The sequence below is a fragment of the Pimephales promelas genome, chromosome 4 (genome assembly GCF_988280905.1).
Source record: "Pimephales promelas chromosome 4, fPimPro1.hap1.1, whole genome shotgun sequence".
NCBI classification, from domain to species: domain Eukaryota; kingdom Metazoa; phylum Chordata; class Actinopteri; order Cypriniformes; family Leuciscidae; genus Pimephales; species Pimephales promelas.
The window spans coordinates 8,065,254-8,089,574 of record NC_142772.1 but is presented as its reverse complement, the minus strand read 5'-3'; the positions used below and the strand labels follow the sequence as shown (position 1 = coordinate 8,089,574).

General features: G+C 35.8%; 2 protein-coding genes and 1 pseudogene across 4 annotated transcripts in view; 1 reads left to right on the top strand and 2 right to left on the bottom strand.

Moving 5' to 3' along the window:
- The window catches only part of arhgef12b (Rho guanine nucleotide exchange factor 12b), a 139,525-nt gene extending 124,847 nt beyond the window's left edge, over window positions 1-14,678 (bottom strand). For 2 of the 3 annotated variants that reach the window (XM_089129900.1, XM_039662472.2), the window contains exon 1: window positions 13,221-14,678. In XM_089129900.1, the coding sequence (XP_088986026.1) occupies window positions 13,221-13,252 (32 nt within the window). In that variant the 5' untranslated portion in view covers window positions 13,253-14,678. The remainder of the gene's footprint in view (window positions 1-13,220) is intronic. The other variant, XM_089129901.1, reaches the window with a different exon arrangement.
- Window positions 9,005-11,276, top strand: LOC148981617 (uncharacterized; annotated as a pseudogene).
- Window positions 14,679-18,639: 3,961 nt separating the features above from the next.
- On the bottom strand, window positions 18,640-20,797 carry tlcd5b (TLC domain containing 5b). Its single transcript, XM_089129722.1, has 2 exons — window positions 20,602-20,797; window positions 18,640-19,500 (listed from the first exon to the last, which is right to left on the bottom strand). The coding sequence occupies exons 1-2, from the start codon at window positions 20,795-20,797 to the stop codon at window positions 18,968-18,970; spliced, it is 729 nt and encodes a 242-aa protein (XP_088985848.1). The 3' UTR covers window positions 18,640-18,967.
- Between the last annotated feature and the right edge of the window lie 3,524 nt (window positions 20,798-24,321).

Below are 24,321 nucleotides of genomic sequence, written 5' to 3'. Positions count from 1 at the left end.
AAAATACCTGTTAGGGTCAATACAACCATTAAAATGCAGTACTATTTCACCTGCTAAAAAGTGATTGAAGCCCCTATATATTTATTGAAAGGTTGACTGATTATAACTCACCTACTACTTTTTACCAATTAAAATACCCGTAAAGGGCCAATACAACCATTATAAGGCAGTATTTCACCTGAACAAACAAACGCGCTACCTTAAAGTTTGGACTTTCATCCCGGCGAACCGCTTTAATCCACTTCTTCCTTATACTCAATTCAGTCGGGAATCCATGAAAACTTAAGTAGGGTTGGCGTTGTTGGTTAGATTTACAAAGTGGAACAGAGCAGTGACATCTAGCCTTCGTTTCGGCCATTGTTGAACTGCGTCGGAAGTGGACATGCACAAAGTTGACAAATCCCGCCCATGAAACCCAGAAGCGTGATAATCCCCTATTGTTATAGTTGTGATCTTTTTGCCTATCGTATATCTAAACTTGCCTATCTTTATCGTTATATTTATCATCCTATAACGATAAAGTTATTGTATTGTAGTAATGCTTTGCAACAACAGCGGGAAGTACTGATCACACATAAATACTAAGGGCTGTTACATTTATTAGAAATCCCAGCATTTAATATAGTCTAATCTAGTACAACTTTTAACACAACTTTTAAAGCCATGACAATGTTTACTCAATCATACTTTGTACTTTCAAAAGCTTTTGATTTTCATTAAAAAATGAAAAATAAAAAGCATTAGTGAACTCTTGTCTTCCAGTGTCTGGCTCCCTGGGGTGTCGGCCACGATTAGTACAAGTTTCTATCTACTCAGCAAGCTGAGACATGTCAGACACACTAAGAAGTGGTATTTAATTAAATGGACCAAAGTTACCATGTGGAACTGCTCATATATTACAGAACCTTTCTTGTGTCACTTCAATTTAGGTGGAATATTCAAGAATGCAGGTCTATGTGGTCATACACAGTCCCAACTAGGGTACTCCTTACTAACAGGTAGTGCTATCTCCTCCAATACAGCTATATTCAAAATACCACACTATTCATATTCCTGCAATATTGTGCACAGCAGTGCTGTACAGAATTCTGTATTTTCAGCAATACACTCAGATTAACTCATCATAAAAGGACTCATTATTTGATAAAAAAATTCAAAACAAAAAAAAAAAATATTAAAAAGACAAAGAACACTTTTTGTTTCCAAGATGAAAACTGGTAGCATACTACTGTTTATTGCATAATGCATACTGTTACACATGTTATTTCCATTTCCATTTAGGGATATTGGATTTTGGCCAATATTCGATATGCCGATATTTTCAAACTAATGCCGATATGTATTTCTATTTTTTTTTAAGTGCAAAAAAGCTTATTAAAACTTTTATTAATGTTCCCAGTAAAGAGCAGTGAGTGATTTCCTCTTTGTGTTTTGTTGTTTTATTAACATTAAATGGATAGTTCTCGCAAAAAAATTAAGTCATCATTTACTCTCAAGTTGTTTTAAACCCAAATAAATTTCTTTCTGCTGTTGAAAATAAAAGTTATTTGGAAGAATGTGGCTAACCAACCAGTTGCTGTACTCCAGTGACTTCCATAGTATATTAAGCACAAGAAAGAAATTAATACAGGCTTGGGACAACATTAGAGTGAGTAAATAATGACAGAATTTTTATTTCTGGGTGTAGTATCTCTTTAAGGACAAGCATCAGCATATTATAGATACTGTCTCTTTAAAAGCTGCATGTGACGCGTCTAATATACATGCATTTGACAAACAGATTTTCTCTGTTTGCTTTCAATTTAGACATAACCAACTTTGTTTATGTAAACCTTGTGTGTATTTGACAGTATTAACGTTAGCGCTAAAACTCGAAAGAAAACTTAGTCCAGTATGCAGGCGCTGCAGCGCTGAAAAACCTACAGCACTGTTTATTTGTTTCGTATTTTTGTTCTGTTGTATTTTTTTTGTCGGTTTTTGTTTGTAATTTAGTTTCTTTGTTCTTAATTGTATTTCTGACTCTTGTCTTCTGTAACTGTTTTGAGGACTGTTACTTTCATTAATTAACCCAGTACAGGTGAAGCTCGAAAAAATAGAATATCGTGCAAAAGTTCATTTATTAACTTAAAAGGTGAAATGACTATATTATATAGACTCATTACATGCAAACTAAAGTGAGACATTTCAAACCTTTCTTTGTTATAATTTTGATTATTATGGCTTACAGCTATTATAAAAACCCCAATTTCAAAATTAGAATATTGTGAAAAGGTTTTCATAAGATTTAAGCCATAATCATCAAAATTATAACAAATAAAGGCTTAAAATATTTCAATGTGATTTCAATATTGAGCAAAATAATCATGATTATGATTTTTACCATAATCAAGCAGCCCTACTGTCAATCACAGTTTTGCCTAGCACGTGTTTGAGCTGACCAATGAAAATGGCAGAGTTTGCACTTAAAGGAGTAGTTCACTTTTTAAAAAATTTTTGCTGCTAATTTATTCACCCCCATGCCATCCAAGATGTCCATGTCTTTCTTTCTTCAGTCGAAAAGAAATTAAGGTTTTTGATGAAAACATTCCAGCATTTTTCTCCATATAATGGACTTTACTGATAACCAAACAGTTCAAGGTCCTAAAGACAGTTTCAAACTCGTTCATCAAAATGAACAAATCTTTTTGAGTCATTTGGTTCAATCAACGAACGAAATGAACGAATTGACTCGGAAAAAGATTTGTTGATTTTGATGAACGAGTTCGAACAGGAGAGTCACGAACGCGCATCACAGAACAGAGCAAGGCGAGTGTTTGACCGTATAAAACTTAAACTTTGTTTATTTTTTTTTTTAAATGAGCGATCATTTCGGTTGACAAGACCCTTATTCATCGTCTGGAATCGTTTAAAGCCCTTTGAACAGTTTGCACTGAAACTTTCTTTTGGACCTTGAACCGTTTGGTTCCCATTAAAGTGCATTATATGGAGAAAAATGCTGGAATATTTTCATCAACAACCTGAATTTCTTTTCGACTGAAGAAAGAAAGACAAGGATATCTTGGATGACATGGGGGTGAGTAAATTATCAGCAAAAGTTTTTTTTAAAACTTTAAACCTCTTTAACCAAAGTTGGGTCCCATTTATAAAAATGACATTAAGATTTCTAATTGGCTATTCCATAAATGGCTGTAACCTTTGATCATTGTGAATAAAAGCTTGAATAAATGTGGAAGAATAGATCAAAAACAGCAAACAAGAGCTCTATAACTCAGTCTGTGCCTGAACGAGAAAAATGAAAAAGATGATCTCATCATGGTATTTAAAAATCAAGGCAATATTCAGCACATCTGTTTTTCAAGAATTTCTCAATCTCTCACAGACAAACACAAACACGCTGGCACGCATTTTTTTTTGCACAGCCAATGACAGCGGCACATAAAATGCTGACAAGGGCTTCTGAACATCAGCTGACCAAACAGAGCAAAGCCTGCCTTCTACCAACAAAACCAGAATAGCTGGGAAAATCTGAGCATTTCGCCCTGCTCCATACACTGCAATTTTAAATCCATTAAACTAGAAAATAATTGAGCCCTCCTTAGGATGAACTAGTTTCAGATAACAATACACTCCCTGTAATCTGTCAAATCGATCTGGTTGGTTGGAAGGTGTCACATATACAGGTCTAAAACTTGTTCTAGAACTGATTTGTCAGACACTAGGGACCAGCAGACTTGCAAGATTAATGTCAATGTGACTTTATATGGAGCAAGCACCTGTCATAATAGCAGGATGTTCCTGATGGTATCTTTCCCACAATCCTATGTCATGTGAGGGTCTGATCTTTCACAAGATAGCTAAACATGGCTACCCTCCAATTTATTCTTTCCAAAATGTTGTATTGGTCACAACTTAGACTTACCATCATATAAATATCAGATCAGAACAGACTGTCAAAAGCTAAAATACTGGGACAAATTCAGGTTTGTGAGGATCATAATCCTGTACGTCTTGTACAAGAATGTCATCTGACAATATTATTTAAAAAAAATAAATATTACTACTATTGAATCTATTCTCAAATTAATTAAAAAAAAAATTTAGAAAGATTTAATTAAATTTGAATAAAAACATTTGAGTTTTAAGTGTGCAAATGTTTGTATGCAATAATGTTGTTTAGTTGTGAAAAAACTGGGGTTATCAAGCAAAAGAATTGTTACATCTGGTTTAGTTAAGGGTTACTTCACCCAAAAATTACTGTCGTGTCTGTTCAGAAAATTTGTAATAAACTGCTCGATTCATTTGGATTACTTTAAGATCTCTTTATTAACGTTTTGAAGGGTCAAAGTGGTAGTTGCGTAGCTGTCAATGGAGGGAAAGAAAGTGCTCAGATTTCATCATTGTGTTCTTAAGATGAACAAAAGTCTTACGGGTTTGGAACGACATGAGGATGAGTAATATAATCTTTTGTCAAACTAATCCCTTTAAGCTGTTACATTACCTTATTGTCAGCTTAAGCAAAATCAGAGATTTATTGCACTTATTGAAGTTGCAATCTACTACGTTCACACCAAGAGATGGAGTGAGGAATTTTAACTTGTTCTGTTGTAATAACTTGGATTTTTAAAGAGATTTCTGTTTAAATTTATATTTAAAGAGGTGTATACGACATTTTCTGCTAAACAACAAATATTTGTGCTATTCCCTGTATAACTAAAGATGTCATTTAATGGCTGTGTGGAGGTGGCCTATGATTTACTGTTGTTTTTTAATAATGAAATGCAGTGGGCTGCAGTGTTTACAGTACTTCCAGGTTGACACTTCTAACTTGATTAATGTAGCAGTTTTATTGGCCTGTTCAGACCAGAAGTTAATCATAAATGAAGGAATCCAATATATATCTTGCCACAAGGAGCACATTAAACAGCCTCCACATTCTAAGGCTTTTAAAAGCTAAATCTCCATCTTGGCCTCATTTATGGTAAAAGTAATGACAATATTTTGAAAAAATTGTATAGTAAAAAAATAATAATAGTGAGTCTCATTCACGAAGCATGAGTACGCCGTAAGAATGGTTTTAAGAACAAATCACGATTCACCAAAAATGTTATTCTAATTATAAATTTACGAAAAAATATAGGAACAACAGAAACCACGCGTTCGCAAAAAGCATTTACACTGTACGGCCTTAAATTTCATCCGAAAGTGACTATAATTACATTGAAGTATGTTGCATTCATTGTATTATATAATCCATATATAATAAAATTACTAAATAATACAATTTCATTTCATTTTAAATAAATTGCAGTGACGTTATAGCTTTCTCTGAATAACGCACACAGATATACGAGTGTGTACAGCTGTCTAATGAGCTGGCTAATCTGGGTCTGTATAAAAGGGGTTTATTGTGAGAATTGGTGAGAATGGCACACTTGGCATTGCTCAAGGTTTGGACGAGAGCTTGTCTGCAAACAGCGGCAAGTTTGACGAGAGTGACGAAAGGCTGGAAGGAAATCGTGTGCATAAAGCCCTTATATTGAGATGGTTTGTGGGTTTTTAAGCAAATGACTAACCTTGTGCATGCAAGCGCTTGTTTAGAATACTCCAAAATCACCAACATCAGAACGATATTAAGAACAAAATCATGTGCGTACAAACGTGTTGTGAATAAGGGGGAGATTTTTCGTGAGAAAAGTTCTCCTGTGCGAACAAATACGAAATAATCTACGCAATTATTAGTATTAAGACTATTAGTCGCTTTATTAAAAGACAAAATTGTTTATAGATATAGATCATTAATACTAAATTACTTTACAGCTTTAACATTTTTTAGCATTTTCTTTCAACAATTTATACATACACATACTGTACGCAAAAACAACACTCCGCTAGCCTATAAGCCATTGCCATTAGGGCTGGCCGATAAAACGATAATTATCGCGATTTAATTTTTCTCGATATCAAGAGGTCGATAATGTTTTTGCGCCACGAGCGAAACTAATTTGAATTGCGCGCGCCACATGGAGCATTTATCCGCTCAGCACAAAAGTCCAAACGGCAGCGCACTGAACGCAGCGCGAGCTCATGCCGACGCGCTTACTCTGATCGTCTCGCACGAGATCCAGTGAGAAGCGCTTGAGTTCAGCGAACAACACAAATGTTAAGTTCAAACCAGTTTAAACGCAGATCAAACACCGCTGACAAAAAGTAGAAACACTGCGTGCAATGATACAGTCAGAATCTGAATTGATACTGAATCCATTTAGTCTTCCATGGATTTACTGTATGGTTAGCCAGTAATATTAACTGCACCATGAAATGTGGGATATACTGTATATTGAATTGTATAATATTATTAATTTAGACAATGTATTAAATGACTAATGGAATATAAGTACAGTATTTAATAATATTAATAATATATTTAACTGTTCGGCTACTGTTTTTCATACAAATACCACAGAAACCATAAAGTTATGCCATGATATTGAGGTGCTAAGTTATAGCTGTGGTTTTATACTGGATGACCAATGGTTAATTTAAAAAAAAACTCGAACAATCAGAATATTACTTTTTACCAAATAAAAATGTGTTGCATTAAAAAAAAAAAAAAAAAAAAAAAAAAATGTTTTTGTTAGCGAACATAAATTTAAAGAGTAGTTTAAAAACACAATGAACACTCTGGTTTATACAACTTTCACTTAGGGGCAAAAATCTGCCTTTAAACTTGAAAGAAAAAAGATTTGACCTGTCGTGATAATTATCGATATCGACTATTATCGTTATAATTTTTTTTTTTTTTTTTTTTGCCCATATCGCCCAGCCCTACATTACCACTGCCTAGTGTACATGGTTCTCTTATTTGAATTCACACAGAATGGCCATGTGACAAATAAAGTAACAAAGCAACTCAATTTATTCCCATAATGCACTGCTGGTGGCTGGCAGCTCTGTCAGGAAGAGCTTGTGGCCTGGCCCAGTTGACAGACATTGTTTATTAGTGATGTCACCACTTCCCGAGAGGGCCTCGGGGTTAAAAAAAAAAAAAAAAAAGACCACAGATCAGCGAAATGCAGTGACAAAGAGCAAGCTGCACGATACAGCCTTCAGCAAACATTCAATGCCATGATTCTCGCCACATGAAGTCAGATAAGAACACAAACATTTTTTGGTGTCTATTTAGTAGATGTTAGTTAGATCATATCTGGGAGGTTATGTGGACTCAAGCTCATCATGTTATTTAGTTGATGTTACAGTACATAATACTGGAAACATCTGAATTAAAAATAATGCCCCCATCAAATAGGGATGGGACGGTATGAAAATTTCATATCACGATTATAGTGTCCAAAATAATCGTGATTATCAATATTATCACGGTTTTGTTAAAAATTTATGAAAGTGCTCAAAAAGAACTGATGCTCACACTGAAAACATTTCATTTTATAATTGAAAATCAACAAACAACAAATAAAACAAGCCTCTCTATGCAGCTTTTTTAAGCAAGATTCTATTCTATGGCATTTCCTTCTTTATAATGCCCGTCGTCAATAGCAACGCATTATTACACAGCGCACATCCATATCACAACGGACGCGTGCTCTCGTTTCATTCAAATACAACTTGCCGTCTTGCGTCTCCGGTTTTTGATTGCATTGCAAAAATCAGAGTTGATTTATTGTTTACAGAGTTTGATAATATTGGTGTCTGGACCATATCTTGTCTGGACGATTGTTTTACAAAATGAATTCATAAACAGGTAAGATTTAAAACATTAGCTAATCTCATTATCAATTCAATATGTCCCCGTAATTATGTGGTAAAAATAAAATCGGTTTAATACGTGATGTATCTATACTTTACTATCCCTTAAAATATCACTCTTAATAATAGTCTTGTTTGAAGTTGTTCGTTCGTCTTTGGCTCAAATCCTCTTGCTACGAACTTTTCTTCGCGGAAGCTTCACGTCTATTTCAAGTGAGTGACATAAAATGTTTCAACTCAAAACAACATTTCGTGCCCAATTGTTTCCCAGACGTAGTTTTGGTATTAAGGTCAAAGTTAACTTGCCTTGCGTTCGGGTGATGATCACACAAGACGACTCGGCAGATTTGAAGTGTTTCTATTGCAGTGACTTTTTGTTCGGCAGACAGGGTAACTATCCTCGATCAAGCTTCCCTCAGGACTTTTGTAAAACCCAAAATATGACCACACCTCAGATTTGGTCCTCTTAAAAGGCTGAAAAATCTCCTGAGCACGGTCACTGCCTTCCACCATTCCTTCTCGAATAGTAATTAAAAAAAAACATTGCGTGCTGCGCGCCTGCGTCAGACTGGCCGACAGGATTCAGTGAGTTATTAAAATCGCGATAATCAAACACGGTTTTAATGATAATTAATTTTTAAACGATAATACTAACCGTCAGTACATATTATCACGGTTTATCGTGAAACCGGTTATCGTCCCATCCCTACCATCAAACAAGCATACTGTACGAAGCGTCGTTATGCTAGCCAACACACACAATTGTCTGTCCAAAACCTGAATTAGCCAGTAAACAAAAGTAAGACCATACCAAAGCACAATGAAAATCCTCTTTTTATATAATAATAAAAAAAAATTCAATAAATTGAAAAGTTTTAGTTCTAGTAAGGAATAGGTATTGTAGTCACTAAACATTTGCTTGGATTCTTTACATTAATTTGTTCTAGATCATTAGACATGCAGTTGCGCTTTCTGAACTTCCTTATTAGGCGTTTTTGCACAAAAACACCACCTGTGAAGTCATCAAGGCAGTGGCCTTATGTTTCGGACACAGCTGTTGTGTTGCCATGAAACCCAACAGAACTTGAGTTGCTTTCTCACATCTGCACTATTTTTAAAAACACAAAAAGCTTTTGTGAAGCCTTGAGATTAAAGTGGTGTGTAGTGACGTACAAAAGCTTTCCAGAAGAAGACGGCTTCTGACTCACTCGCTACTGCCAGACAGTTATTCAGACAAATGATGAGAGGTGAGCGGAGCTTTGCTTTGGTGAGACGTCTTCAGAGAAGAGCCTGGAGAAACTAGAATACAGACGGAAGAATAATCCTTCTCTAAAAATGCCAACATGCCCTCTGAACTCACTGCCAAAACTCCATTGAGAAAACAACATCCAAGTCCCTGTCTGTCCATTATGTATAGGTTTGGTCATCGGATACAACTCACTACACACTTTACACCACCTTATGTGTATTTACAATACAGTTAAAATAGTAATAGTATGAAATATCTTAAAATGGTTTTGTATAAGTATATTTTAAAGGACAACTCCGGCGCAAAATGAACCTTTGGTCTAATTACACATTGTTACCTAGTCAACCGTTATCTGAGATTTGTTTTCATGATTGCCGAATGTAAATAGTTTTATCTCTAAAAACAGTTTAGCCTATAACGCTAGTTCAATGCTAGTATATAGGGCATAGAGTAATGACAAATAAAAATCGCTTGTTATTACCACTAACAAGGCTCAAAATAGCCCCACACCAAAACGACAGCATAACAAGGGTCCCTACATTCAAACCGAAGCGTTGAGAACTTTGTCAGTGTCCACACAGTTTAATAAGAAGATATTTTATACACACAGTAAATTTCGCGAATACAGGAAGAAGCCATCTTTGAAAAATAGTCTCTACCAGTCGATCTACGAACGCCGATCCAAGTGCGCTGAACTGTGCAGAATCTCATATGATCCGTTGTTTCCAGAAGAAACACAAACACGAACCGTTTACTTGTCTTCAATATGTACACGTAGCCTACTGTTCGGGCTCACCTTATCACCTTATTCACATCTCACCAGCGCACATGGATCGGCGTTCGTAGATCGACTGGTAGAGACTATTTTTCCAAGATGGCTTCTTCCTGAATTCGCGAAATTTACTGTGTGTATAAAACATCTGCTTATTAAACTGTATGGACACTGGCAAAGTTCTCAATTTTTAGTGGTAATAACAAGCGATTTTTATTTGTCATTACTCTATGCCCTATATACTAGCATTATACTAGCGTTATAGGCTAAACTGTTTTTAGAGATAAAACTATTTACATTCGGCAATCATGAAAACAAATCTCAGATAACGGTTGACTAGGTAACAATGTGTAATTAGACTAAAGGTTCATTTTGCGCCGGAGTTGTCCTTTAAATGTATTTATCATGATCCTTCAGAAATCATCGTAATAAGTTTGTACTTAAGTAACATTTCTTATGTTGAAAACAGATTAAAAAAAACATAATGGAGTTGTGTGTGTGTATATCTGATTACGCTTAATATCGAATCCTATACTTAACATTTCCTAATTTCGATTCCAGTAAGGTGCATAAAGATGCTATGCATAAAGCTTTAATAATAAAACAGATCAACATCAATTATGTAATTTTACTTACATTTTTTTTAAATAAATACTTTAGGACTGCAAGAACCAATGAGGTTTGTTCTAGTGTTTTGCAGCACATTTGAGCTTCCACAAGAACCAATGAGGTTCGTTCTAGTGTTACGCAGCACGTTTGAGCTTCCGCAAGAACCAATGAGGTTCGTTCTAGTGTTACGTAGCACGTTCGAGCTTCCGCAAGAACAAATGATGTTCGTTCTAGTGTTACGTAGCACGTTTGAGCTTCCGCAAGAACCAATAAGGTTCGTTCTAGTGTTACGCAGCACGTTCGAGCTTCCGCAAGAACAAATGATGTTCGTTCTAGTGTTACGTAGCACGTTTGAGCTTCCGCAAGAACCAATGAGGTTCGTTCTAGTGTTACGCAGCACGTTTGAGCTTCCGCAAGAACCAATGAGGTTCGTTCTAGTGTTACGTAGCACGTTTGAGCTTCCGCAAGAACCAATGAGGTTCGTTCTAGTGTTACGCAGAACATTTGAGCTTCCTCAAGAACCAATGAGGTTCGTTCTAGTGTTACGCAGAACATTTGAGCTTCCTCAAGAACCAATGAGGTTCGTTCTAGTGTTACGCAGAACATTTGAGCTTCCTCAAGAACCAATGAGGTTCGTTCTAGTGTTACGCAGAACATTTGAGCTTCCTCAAGAACCAATGAGGTTCATTCTCACCCTTCAAGCAGGTTCAGGTTAAATGTTGAATTGATGAATGTTTATACGTGAATAAAAGTCTAAATTCAATGTTATGATATAAAGCCATCATGTCTCTTCAGACAATTTGGACTAAACCGTTGAATCTCTTTGTGAACTTTTTGAAGCGTCATAGTGGTAGTTGTGCAGACCGTCAATGGAGGAACTGAAAGCTAATAAAAAATATCTTCATTTGTGTTCCAAAGATGAACAAAAGTCTTTTTTGCGTGAACTAACCCTTTAAAAGTTTTTTTTTTTTTTCCAGGCTCTTCTCACTACATGTACTATTTGCAAAATGCAAGATGGAAATAATTTTAAAAAAGCATAGGTGTCAAAACACATACGTCACGCAACATACACCAAGGCACAACTGCACGTGCACACAGATAAGATGACACATTTGCACTCAGCATCTTCTGAGTTTTGTTCTCTGGAATGTGTGCGACTGGTAGAGCACTACAGGTAACAACTCAAAACGTGTAAAGACCACAACAATAGACACCGAGTCATAAGAGCAGCATTAGCAGAACACAGTGAGATGACAGCATTTCTAAAGTGCTTCCAGTCACAAGCTGTGGGCTCTCACAGGCATAGTGATGGGTCGATCATGAATTTGATTTTGAATTAACCAGGCCTAATCAAATCTGTTTCTTGTACTATGCATCTGTCATGTGACAAAAGAATGGGTGACACGGACCAGAAGCCCCCGAATTAACAATTTCTGTTCATCATAATTTGTCAATGGCTGCATTCTCTCTTTTTTTCACTCCGTTTTTCAAAATATGATCAAAGTTTGCAAAAAAAAAAAAAAATTGTGTTGAAATAATCTGGCTATTGAAAATGCAGGCTAACATTTAATTTAGTTCTGCTCAAATGAACACAATTACTTGAATAAAGATTTGTTCCTTTTACCGAACGAGATTTGCTCTCACTCAACCAGGGTCACTCTGAGTGACTAGTGCACTACCAAAACAATATACAAACCACACACTGTCACAATAAATTAGTGGTTCCAAATTGTTTTTGCTTAGAAAAAAATATTCATGAACATTACGCTCACCTGGAGAAAAAAATCAAGTAAATTCGAGCTGCAAGGTCATAAGGTCACCTGTTTTCTTATCAACTTGACAATTTTGAGAGGTTTGACGACACGTCTTAAGACCCAGGAGAACAACTGGATAACAATATTACCCATCATGCTCTTTAAGATCGGTTTTAGATCTTAAAGAGATCTTAAACACTGAACATTGACTTAGGTTAGGGTTTTGTATGGGGATACTTATTCAGATTTTATACCCATTTCAACAGGTGACTAAGTCATCTTAAATAAAAGGTACCATGGTAGTACCAGGGAGGGTACACTTAAGTGTTTTGAGATTTTAAATGATTAGCATATTCATGTGATGGTATTTATATGGTACTCAAAGGTATTTCGAAGAATACTGTGGTACTACCACCATGTTACCAAAAATAGTACATTTCGGCATTTATTTGAGCTCTTTAAAGAGATACATCCCCTAAAAAGGAAAAAAAAAATAGTAATCAGTTACACACCGACATGTTTTTCCAAACCTGTATAGGCTAAGTTTCTTTTTTTTTTTTAACACAAAAGAAGATATTTTGAAACATGTTCAGAAGAATGTTGGTAACCAGACAGCTGACGGCACCCATTAACAACCATAGTATTTTCTTTTCCTACTATGGAAGTTAATAGATGCCGTCAACTGTCTGGTTACCAACATTCTTCAATGCAGGTTTGGAACAACTTGAGGGTAAGAAATGACAAAATTTTCATTTTAGGGTGAACTATTTATCCCTTTAAAACAACACCCATAGTACAGTTACACCATGGTAATTAAAACTACGGTAGCTAATTACAATTATATAAAATACCAAAGTTTGTACACAGTATCCCGAGGTATTTATAAGAATGGTATTACTAAGGTAATTGTTTTTATGTATTCCAAGTCCTAGCCTACTTTACTGAAGGCTGCCAGATTCATCTCAACATCAACAATGTAGTGTTTTAGATATTTATAAACCGTGTCATAAACCTAAGACAGATCACTATCATTATCATAACACAATCATGTAAATATTATGTCATCATTTACCTCTCAGCAAGCGTGGACTGTGTGCCGCTCATTGGGCTTTCCTTTCTTGATTTTCTTCAGTTCTTATCCAATTAGCATTTTACCATGGTAAAACACCTTTATATTCGAGAGAAAATAACAAACCAAAACAACAACAACAGCCGTGTGGCACTTTTGAATTTTGACAGTTCCGTCTTGATGTTTTCGGGAATGTCTCCTCTGGAATGGAAGAGAGATACAAGCTTATGTTTTATATTTCCACGGTTTGACTGTGTTGGTTTTACTATGCTGTGTCATTTGACTTTAGCTCTACAGTTAGTAAAGGAAATCGATGCTAAAAGCAAACACAGATGATCAATGGAGGAAAACTCTTTCTGTCTGTCTGAGACGCTTCATCATTTTCCCAGCCAAAATGCCACCACACAGTCCGACAGGCTTCCCCCTCGCCTCTGTCTGGATACAGTCGCCTTTGTCAATCCCAAAACCACGACTGGAAGTAAACTCAGATGAATAATCTTTTGTTAAAATGTTGCCTTACGAATGAAAGAGACTGTCCGGTCGCATTTCACGTCAGTCCAAAAGCTCTTGGCTCATTTTACAGTCCCAATTGTTACTTCGTACGTCTCGGCGGTTTCCTATCATTTCCAAAACGACACACTTCCAAATCGGCATTCCTAAACAGAACCGAACTCCATAAGCGAATTTCTCAACTGTAAATAAAACAGTACTGTATTGCCACTGTAAAGTTAGTCTGTAAACTCAATATACATCCTTTTTAGGCCCCTTACACGCTGAATGGACTTTTTTCTCCATAAGAATGAGATGTATCCTTCCTGTCCACTCCAACGTGTGGAAATCTGGGGAAATTCACTCAAACGGTGGATTAAAACAGCCACACGGTTCAACCTTTCATCGTAATTCTTCTCCTACCTAGTCCAACTTCCAGAATTCCCACATTTTCCACTACAAAATCGGGAGAAAACTTTACAAATCGTTAGATGTTTGTGCTAGGAGCTGCGGTAACGGATAGTTCCCAGCTCAGGAATTCTGCTCAAAAAAGCTTCGTTTCAAAGCGGCAATAAAGTACAATCCACACTTGTCGGATGTACTAAACATATTTTCCTCTCGCGAACGGATTCCCTCTTTTCCCGGGATAATTTGTTTGGAAACTTTGGTTTAGTCGGGTCCTTCCCTTCTTGTCTCCATGTTTTCCAAAATTCAGTAGTTTGTAGCCGTTTTTTCCCCACCAGAATCTGTGCACCAAGAATTCAGTCTCTATACCAACGCAAATGAAGAAAACAAACGCATATGTGTTTTCACATGTGTCAGTTTCGCGTTGAACGAAGATTAAAAACGATTATGAAAAAAATCACAAAAATCCAGATAATTCCTGACTTTCAGTAAAATCACATCCCGGATTCCTACGCCTGCTGCGAGCCTGCGACGCTTCACCTCCTTTTGGATATCCTTCCGCAAACAGCAATATCGCCTCCCAAGTGTTGTAGACTAGACTAGCCTACTAGTTGTTGTCAGTGGCAAATTAAGTAGCCTACATTACTCACTCACTTAAACCAGTAAATCAAGTTAGTTGGTTTACAGATTAGCCAAAAATGGCAAAGAATAAACTTAAAAGTCACTTAATGATGTATTCGAAGAAGCATTTCTATAGTTAAATTGCTGAATTCAATTAAGCATGTGTAACTTTCCTATACATTTATATTCACCATTGTATTGTAATATTCAACAGCAACAACAACAACAAATATATAACCTGGCTTGTATTCGTTATCAGGTTGTCTTAAACAAATAGGCCTAGCTGTGTCAGTTAATCAATAAAATACCAAATAAGGAGGAAATAAAACAGAAATAACTCATTTGGAATAAAAGACAGAGCTGTGATTTATTGGTCAATCGTGATAAGGAGTATATTTAAATCTTTTGCGCCACCTAGCGGTTTTGAACAGAATGAATGAATAGATATCCAGTGTTTCTGATCCCACAGTAACATTTTACAGTAATCTGTGAATAATTTAGCTCATGTGAGAAAAGGAATAATGATATTGGTAGGGCTTTCCCATCTGTCACAAGACAATTTTAATACAATTATAATAAATAAATAAAAAAAATGCAGTTGTGAAACCTTTGTAGTGAAAGTTGTACGTCCAGAAAATATTTTAACAAAATAATTGGTCTATTTAAAGTTTATTTTACTAATCAGGCCAGAACAAAAAGAAGAAGAAGCAGCAGTAACTATAAACACTGTAAAAAAATATTTTCATGATTTGTAATCACAACATTTTTTCTTTTGTCAAATCAACTTAGATAATTTATGTAGTTCAGATAACATAATATTTTGAGTTTCTGATGATTAAATCAATCTCCTTCATCGTAGTAACTCAATTTTTCCATTTCAATCAACTTAAAGGCAACCAAGTTACTTATTTTTTTAAGTTTAACTAACAATATTTTTTTCATCTGAATCCACAAGTACGTTTAAGATCAAATATATCTTAAAATGGTATTTTGTTTGTGCAGAGAGGCTTTATTTATGTGGACTCATGCATACTAAAAAAAATGCATACCTCTTGCATTATCATAGTTTTTAACATTTCAAGATTCTTCTGTGTTTTGGAAACAGTGGCCAAACACACATCCAGTATCTTCCATCCTCTTGTTTAGTGTCTATATAAAAGAAAGAAATACCCGTCCAAACAGATGCTCAAGTCTTTTCTTTTGAAATTCAATAACCATAACTCATAACTTCAGCTTTAAAAATATACAAATATAATTCCTAAAGGAAGTTGGTGGTCTTGCCGTGCAATTTGAAAATCCACAAGACCAAGAGGTTAGTAGTGAATTTAAGTTGTGTCATTAAACCTGTAAAACCAATTACTATCTGGGAAGAGGGGCGGGTTTAATTTTACAGGCTTCGTAGAAGATGTTTAAGAAGGAGGAAAATTTCTGTCTGCTGAGGAAATACAGTATCAGCTTTTGCAGTAACAGGTAATGTCGTTGCAAAAGAAACCCTTCTCTCGTTCACAGGCTCAATAGCAATAGCAGATGTGAAACATGAGTGCACTCTCATTGTCATTGTACATTTTCTGTTTGATTGTTGTGGTTTTGAGCACTTTGATTTGGAGTTCGTAACAGTTCACTCAGTCATAAAAATTCACATTTATGCAGGATTTTTAAAGTAGTTTTCTAGACCTTGGAATGTCATGAATATGCATAAAATTTGAATATGTCATGGGGAAGTAATCAAAATGAATAAAATCTTAATATGTCACAGAAATGAATACAATATATTAATACGTTGCGGAAAAGCAATGGAAATTGATAAAATCGTAATATGTCACAGAAAAGTCGTGACATTTGGAGTCCTAATATGTCATGCAAAAGTTGTGAAAATGAAAATAGTTATATGTTACGGAAAGCAATGGAAATGAATGAGAATGAATATCTTAATGTCTTGCAAAAGTTGAGGAAACAATAACGTCTTACTATGTCAAGGTAATTAATAATGTATTAATATTTTATGGAAAAGTCATGAAAATTTATATAATCTTTATTAACAAGAAAAAGTCCTGAAAATGATTATCTTAATATGTCATGGAAAAATTGTGGAAATGAATAAAATCCTAATATGTCAAAAAAAAAAAAAATGTGGTAGCCTAAGTAAATATTAAATTTTGGGAAAGTCAGGAATCGGAAACTTTTATGTAAATGTATCCAGTAAAATGAATGGAAATTAATTAGTGAAAAGGAAAGCATGTTAAGTTAAAAGGATAGTTCACCAAAAATGTTTTATTCTGTCATCAAGTTGTTCCAAACCTACGGAGCCCCCCTAGTCCCACTTTGGCAAAAAAAAATAATTCTAACAATCTTGTGGCCTCAAGATACTAACTCGTGGCCGCAAGATACTATTTCGTGGCCTCAAGATAGTAACTCGTGGCCTCAAGATAGAGTTAGTATCTTGAGGCCACGACTTACTATCTTGAGGCCACAAGTTACTATCTTGAGGCCACGACTTACTATCTTGAGGCCACGAGTTACTATCTTGAGGCCACGACTTACTATCTTGAGGCCACGACTTACTATCTTGAGGCCACAAGTTACTATCTTGAGGCCACGACTTACTATCTTGAGGCCACGAGTTACTATTTGAGGCCACGACTTACTATCTTGAGGCCACAAGATAGTACCTTGAGGCCACGAGATAGTATCTTGAGGCCACGAGTTACTATCTTGAGGTGTGCGAGTTGCTATCTTGAGGCCACCAGATAGTATCTTGAGGCCACGAGTTACTATCTTGAGGCCACGAGTTACTATCTTGAGGCCACGAGTTACTATCTTGAGGCCAGGAGTTACAATCTTGAGGCCACGACTTACTATCTTGAGGCCACGACTTACTATCTTGAGGCCACGACTTACTATCTTGAGGCCACGACTTACTATCTTGAGGCCACGACTTACTATCTTGAGGCCACGACTTACTATCTTGAGGCCACGAGATAGTATCTTGAGGCCACGACTTACTATCTTGAGGTCAAGAGTTACTATCTTGAGGCCACGAGTTACTATCTTGAGGCCACGAGTTACAATCTTGAGGCCACGACTTACTATCTTGAGGTCACGAGTTACTATCTTGAGGCCACGAGATAGTATCTTGAGGCTACGAGTTACTATCTTGAGGCCACGACTTACTATCTTGAGGCCACGACTTACTATCTTGAGGCCACGAGATAGTATCTTGAGGCCACGACTTACTATCTTGAGGTCAAGAGTTACTATCTTGAGGCCACGAGTTACTATCTTGAGGCCACGAGTTACTATCTTGAGGCCACGACTTACTATCTTGAGGTCACGAGTTACTATCTTGAGGCCACGAGATAGTATCTTGAGGCTACGAGTTACTATCTTGAGGCCACGAGTTACTATCTTGAGGCCACGAGTTACTATCTTGAGGCCACGACTTACTATCTTGAGGCCACGAGATAGTATCTTGAGGCTACAAGTTACTATCTTGAGGCCACGACTTACTATCTTGACACGAGTTACTATCTTGAGGCCACGAGTTACTATCTTGAGGCCACAAGTTACTATCTTGAGGCCACGACTTACTATCTTGAGGCCACGAGTTACTATCTTGAGGCCACGACTTACTATCTTGAGGCCACGAATTACTATCTTGAGGCCACGACTTACTATCTTGAGGCCACGAGTTACTATCTTGAGGCCACAAGTTACTATTTTGAGGCCACGACTTACTATCTTGAGGCCACGAGTTACTATCTTGAGGTGTGCGAGTTACTATCTTGAGGCCACGAGATAGTATCTTGAGGCCACGAGTTACTATCTTGAGGTGTGCGAGTTACTATCTTGAGGCCACCAGATAGTATCTTGAGGCCACGAGTTACAATCTTGAGGCCACGAGTTACTATCTTGAGGCCACGAGATAGTATCAATTACTTTTTTTTGCCAAAGTGGGACTAGGGGGGCTCCGTACAAACCTGCATGAATTACTTCACAAAAGAAGATTTCCATAGTATTTTTTTTTTCATAATATGGAAGTCAAAGGGGTCCATCAACTATTTGGTTACCCATATTCTTCAAAATCTTCTATTCAAAATACAGGCTTAGAACAACTTGAGGGTAAACAATAACAATGCAAATAATGACAGAATTTTCATTTTTGGCTGAACTATCCCTTTAAGACAATCCTTCTCGCTTCATATATCAGCAGATATGCCATTTGTTCACAGAATGGTCTATTTCACTTTAACAGCATGTCCATTAGAATCCTCCAGCTTGTACCGTTCCTTCCATCTCCTGTATTTGGTGCGAGTTTTCCTGCAGGCGAAACGTGCAATGTCCACCATGAAGACCCAGGAGAGAGTGTAAATAGCCACCCCACAAACCTTCACTACAAACAATGGCTTTGGAGAGGTTAATTCACAGTACAGCATTCTGCTCCCAACCCCGATCCTCACAGAGGCGAACAGAAGGATGAAGAGCAGGTCCACCACATCTCCAGCTAAACTGTCGTAGCGGCCCATGCGCTTGAGGAACCAGCGGGCCTGCAGGAGCGGGTTGGTGATCTCACTGCCGAAGAGGACGGCGCAGGTCTCGATGCCCGACTCGCCGAGACCCAGCGCCAGCAGGATTCCAAAGATGCTCATGGTGTGGTGGGCCAACATCACCGGACCCTCGGTGCGGAAATGCACGCACCAAGCCATGTCGAAGAAGAAGTATCCCAAGCTGAGAACAAGAGCCAGGATCTGGAGAGATGTGTTCTCAGTGCCTGGAAACCAGAGAGCCAGAAGTCACATCTAATTCATTCTTAAAGGCTTGACAGGCCGTTGTAATTTATAAACAATTACTCTAATATGAGATAAGATCCGTGTGGATCAGCATTGGTGCCCTAACTCTCCTGAGACAAGAGGATTGAGTATACATAAACTAGCAGTTTATACTATTTTATAGCACTTTCTGTATTTGTATTATTCATTTTCTGGAATTTATTGTTAATTATTTAAATTGAATTGATATATTCAATGATTATCATTATTATATAATAAACTGTTCCTAAAGGTGTGGAAATTAATATTTTAATATGTTATGGAAAAAGTTGTGGAAATGAATCAAATCTTAATATGTAGGCCTAGTTAACAACAATAAAATGTAATAATGTAATGAAAGTTGTGGAAATTCAGTAAAATTTTCCGATATAAAAAAAGTTTTTATTTCGGACTATTGTTTCAAAAGTCATGCTTGACAGGGTAATTAAAATAAAATTATAAAAAAGAATTGCTAATATAATAAATAAATAATATAATATAATATAATATAATATAATATAATATAATATAATATAATATAATATAATATAATATAATATAATATAATATAATATAATAACCAGAGCTGACCTAACCTTTAAACCTAAACATAACTACTGGTAAAACTCTTGAAACTTTAACCCAATGAAAGTTAAAAAAAGGGTTGGTTGTCTAAAGGTTCAATAAACTTCCATAAAAAAATGATCTGCATGGTGATTTCATTCATAAGTCCTGCTTTAGGTCATTAAGTCCAAATCTGCAAAAAATTAAAACAAAACCTATTTATTTTATATTGTCTTTACATGTCTTGTTGTGCAGAACAATTAATCGTTAGTCAAAATCTGAAAATGTGCTTCCCCTCAGGAAGGACGTTCCTTTTCTGATGATGTCAGTTTGACGTCTTGGACAGAATATTGTTATCCTCAAATCATCATTCTGCTGCAAGCTAGATATGCACTAAAATCAATTCCTCATTTTTTTCCTCATTCAATTTTTCTTTTAATTAGGAAATACGTCACAATACTGAAGTAAAAAGGGTTCCAAAACAAAACAGGACAACTTGCCTGGGTGTGTGAAAGGCCATGGCCCAGCAATGAACCCAATGTAGGCAGTCACACAGACGCTCAGGATGCCATGGAGCAAAGTCACCAGCCTGCAGTTCCACTCGTAATCTCCATCACTGTTCAAGTGACACAGCAACACGTACAGAAAGAACCAGCCAATCAGGCTGCAGCTAGTCTCAATAATCAGCCAAGGCATCTCTGCACTGGACACAAAATATGCAAATATTAAAAAGATATTCAGCAAATATTAAAAATTCTTGTCAGGGTTTATTAGTTAACTAAAACTTTACTGTTACTTGAAATACAATAAACCTTAACTGAAAAAAAAAAGAACACAAAAAAAATGTATAAATGTATATATTTGTAATATATATGATATGTATTAGGCCTATATAAATTAATTTATACACTTTTTTAAAGACAAATTTAAAAGACAAAAACTATCAAAAACAATAACATAACTTTTAAACTGAAAAAAGTTAGTTTAAAATGAAAAATAACATTAAACTAAAAACTGTAAATATGAAAATAAAAACGAATTAAAAATATTAATAAGAATATAATAGTATCTCATACGGCATCCAATCAAGACACATCCTTTAAGAAAATGTTTACTTTGAGTTTGACATTGTTTTATAAGACAAAATAGATTATTAATAATTAACAAAATATTAAGATATGCAAAATCCTTAGCGAAAATATTTGAAATGCCTGTCTGCGTCACGCTTAATAGTTTTAATCATAAAAATAAAAAATAAAAAAAATTATTCAGTAGTTGCCAACGCAGAAATCCAAAAAAAAAAAAAAATTCAATAAAAATTAATAAACAATTTTCACTTATTAAAAATGATGAAAAACACAGAACAAAATGAATAAAAGTTAAATTCACATTTAAATAAAGAAAAAAATATTAAAAGAATAATTAAAATAGCAAACTGGTCTGCACACAACCAAGACGCTTCGCTTTTCTCTCTATTTTTTATTTAATTAAGTTAAAAAAAAGACGAATATCTAAAAATGAATATCTAAATTGAGTGACAACTGCTCAAATGCATTTTGCATGCACGAACCTCATACAACTCAAACGCATGAAGCTAAACATCTTGGTAAATCCATGAAAGCAGCTCCAGGATTCTCCTCAACCCACTGCATCCTCAATGCATTGGGACGTCCAACTTCAAGCGACATGTCCGACAGAAAAATCCCGACAGTGGTGTGACACGGCAGACACGATCAGAGTGTGAAACTACACCGCTTTCGTTCGCTCTCTTCCTCCTCTCCATGCGGCCTCAAGCGGCTTGAGCCTCTTATGAGATTAGACTCTTTACTCCCAATATACACAGGGATAAATTCATCTGCCCATACAGTGACCTAACAGTGGGGTGATGATTTGTGCCCTCGTAAACTTCCAACTTTAATTTCATTCAACCTGTACTGTAGTAACAAGGGAATTGGGCCAATGAGGGTAGTATTGTGCAATGTAATGTCAATGAAAGGACACAGGATTAGTTTGACAGTCATTGTATGAACCAATGAGACTGCTAGTAGAAACATAGTCTTTTCTTTCCTTATTGTGACATCTATAAATGAGTGAAACGGCTTGTCGAACAAGAAAAAATGTAGGGCAGAACTTGATTTCGTCCTTAGCTAAGCCTAGTTACTGTTGCTATGCCTGTCAAGCTTTCGTGTATGCACAGGTGTCAGATATTCCCAATGAGATAATTAGTAATTTTTGGTGAACATGTGAAATATCTGAGAGAGCAAGACAAAAGGGACTGCAGTATTCCATTCGAGGGATATATCCACGCCATAATATGCAACCGCTTAGAGAATAATTTCTTAAAAATTGAAGCTAAAGCCTATAGTCCCAGCGCAATATGCTGACCATTCAAATGGGAAACACACAAATTGAGGACCAGCTATGTTCATGCACAGCAGGGTAAATGAAATGTGAAAATAATACGGGTGCACTAATATGCATTCATTCATGCTTAACTAATACACAGATAATCATGAGTTAATGTATAACTAATGAAGAACTAAACCATTAATTAATGATTAATGCATCAGCAACTAATAAAGAGTCTAAATGTTTAATAGATTAAGTATTACATGAATTGCTATTAAGTCAATGTGTCATTGTGTATTAATTCCTTAATAACATATTTTATGAACTAATAGTGTAAATTAATGTGTTAATTACCACAATTAGTCAAAGCTATGCACTTCAACTTCCAGTTGTCTGCTTTAATTAATCATTAGCTAATGATTTGCAAACGTATCATTATGCTATGACTTTACTTGATGGGGTACATCATTATTAACTAGTCATTTAGTAATTGTGGTAATTTGCACATGAATTTGCAGTAACAATGAAGTAATTAATCGTTAGTGTACCTGTCCTATTATCTGGAAGTTAAAATACAAGGCTTTGGTTCATTCTGGTAATTAACATATTAATTGACACTATTAGTTAAAAAAATGAGTTATTATGGAATTAATCCACAATTACATATTTAATTAATAACAATTAATGTATGAACTAATACATTAGCCTTACATACTCTTAAGTAGTTCCTAATGTGGTAATGATTAATGAATAGCTTAAATAATCATTAGTTACACATTAATTCAGTATTATCTGTGCATTAGTTAAACATGAATTAATGCTTATTAGTGCACCCGTATTGTAAAGTGTTACCTCTTGTGGAATAACACTAACACCGGGAGAGCGGCGATCGGATTGGTTTAAAGTTACTTAGTCAGGGGTAGTAGGCCATCGATTAACAAAATGTTGAAATATTTAAAGTATGCCAGTGAGCCTCCATCTTGTCTTTAATCGTCTTATTTTACGTTAAAATATACACATTATGACCAAAGAACCGTCAATATTTCCAAGCAATAAGTGTTTTTGTTAATCCTGTCGACATTTAGTTGTGAATCTGTCTAGTTACGACTAGTTCCGCCTAGTTACGGTGGCTAAGACACGACTGGCCAGTAGCGTTTTTCAGGCGTGGCTTAGTAAAGGGTAAATTGATTGTTGTGATTTGCTTTTGTTGTGATGTCATGTGAGTGACAGGTTGTCCCGCCCAATTATGCGGGCACATCAATTAAAAAATAATGATCAATTATTTATAATAAATACTACTTTATAATAAATACAATGTTCCATTAAGAAACAAGAACTGTCGATTTTGATTTCATGGTGACTTTAAAGGCAAGCATGTTTTTAGGTACTTCCTTGACAGACTTCTATCCATAATCAGAACACACGTTTCCATCCTCCTCCTCCCTCTACCCTTGAAGAACGTCCTGAGGATGGAGACGGGTATCTGAGACGGGTAGCATTAACTCACATCCAGCTTAGCTATAATCTGAGACAGAGCAAGGTTATTACCTCCCAACAGAGACCTGGAGGAAATAACCTGCAATTCTGAAACGTATAGGCTTTATAGTACGTTTCGATTGTATAATGTAAATACAAACATCAGGATGCGGTCACTTTTCAAGTTCATCCAATAAGATTTATAATGACTAATAAACAAGAAAATACGTGTGCACTGAAGTTATGTTAGCAGTGTTCTGCTATGTATTTTTTTTCTAATACAGAAGAGACATTTATTTCTATCATTATTTCATTCATTATTTTATAAAACATGTTGCGTAACCTCTGAGAAGCCAATCTGAATTTGTGTCTTGTAATATAACAATTTTCTATCC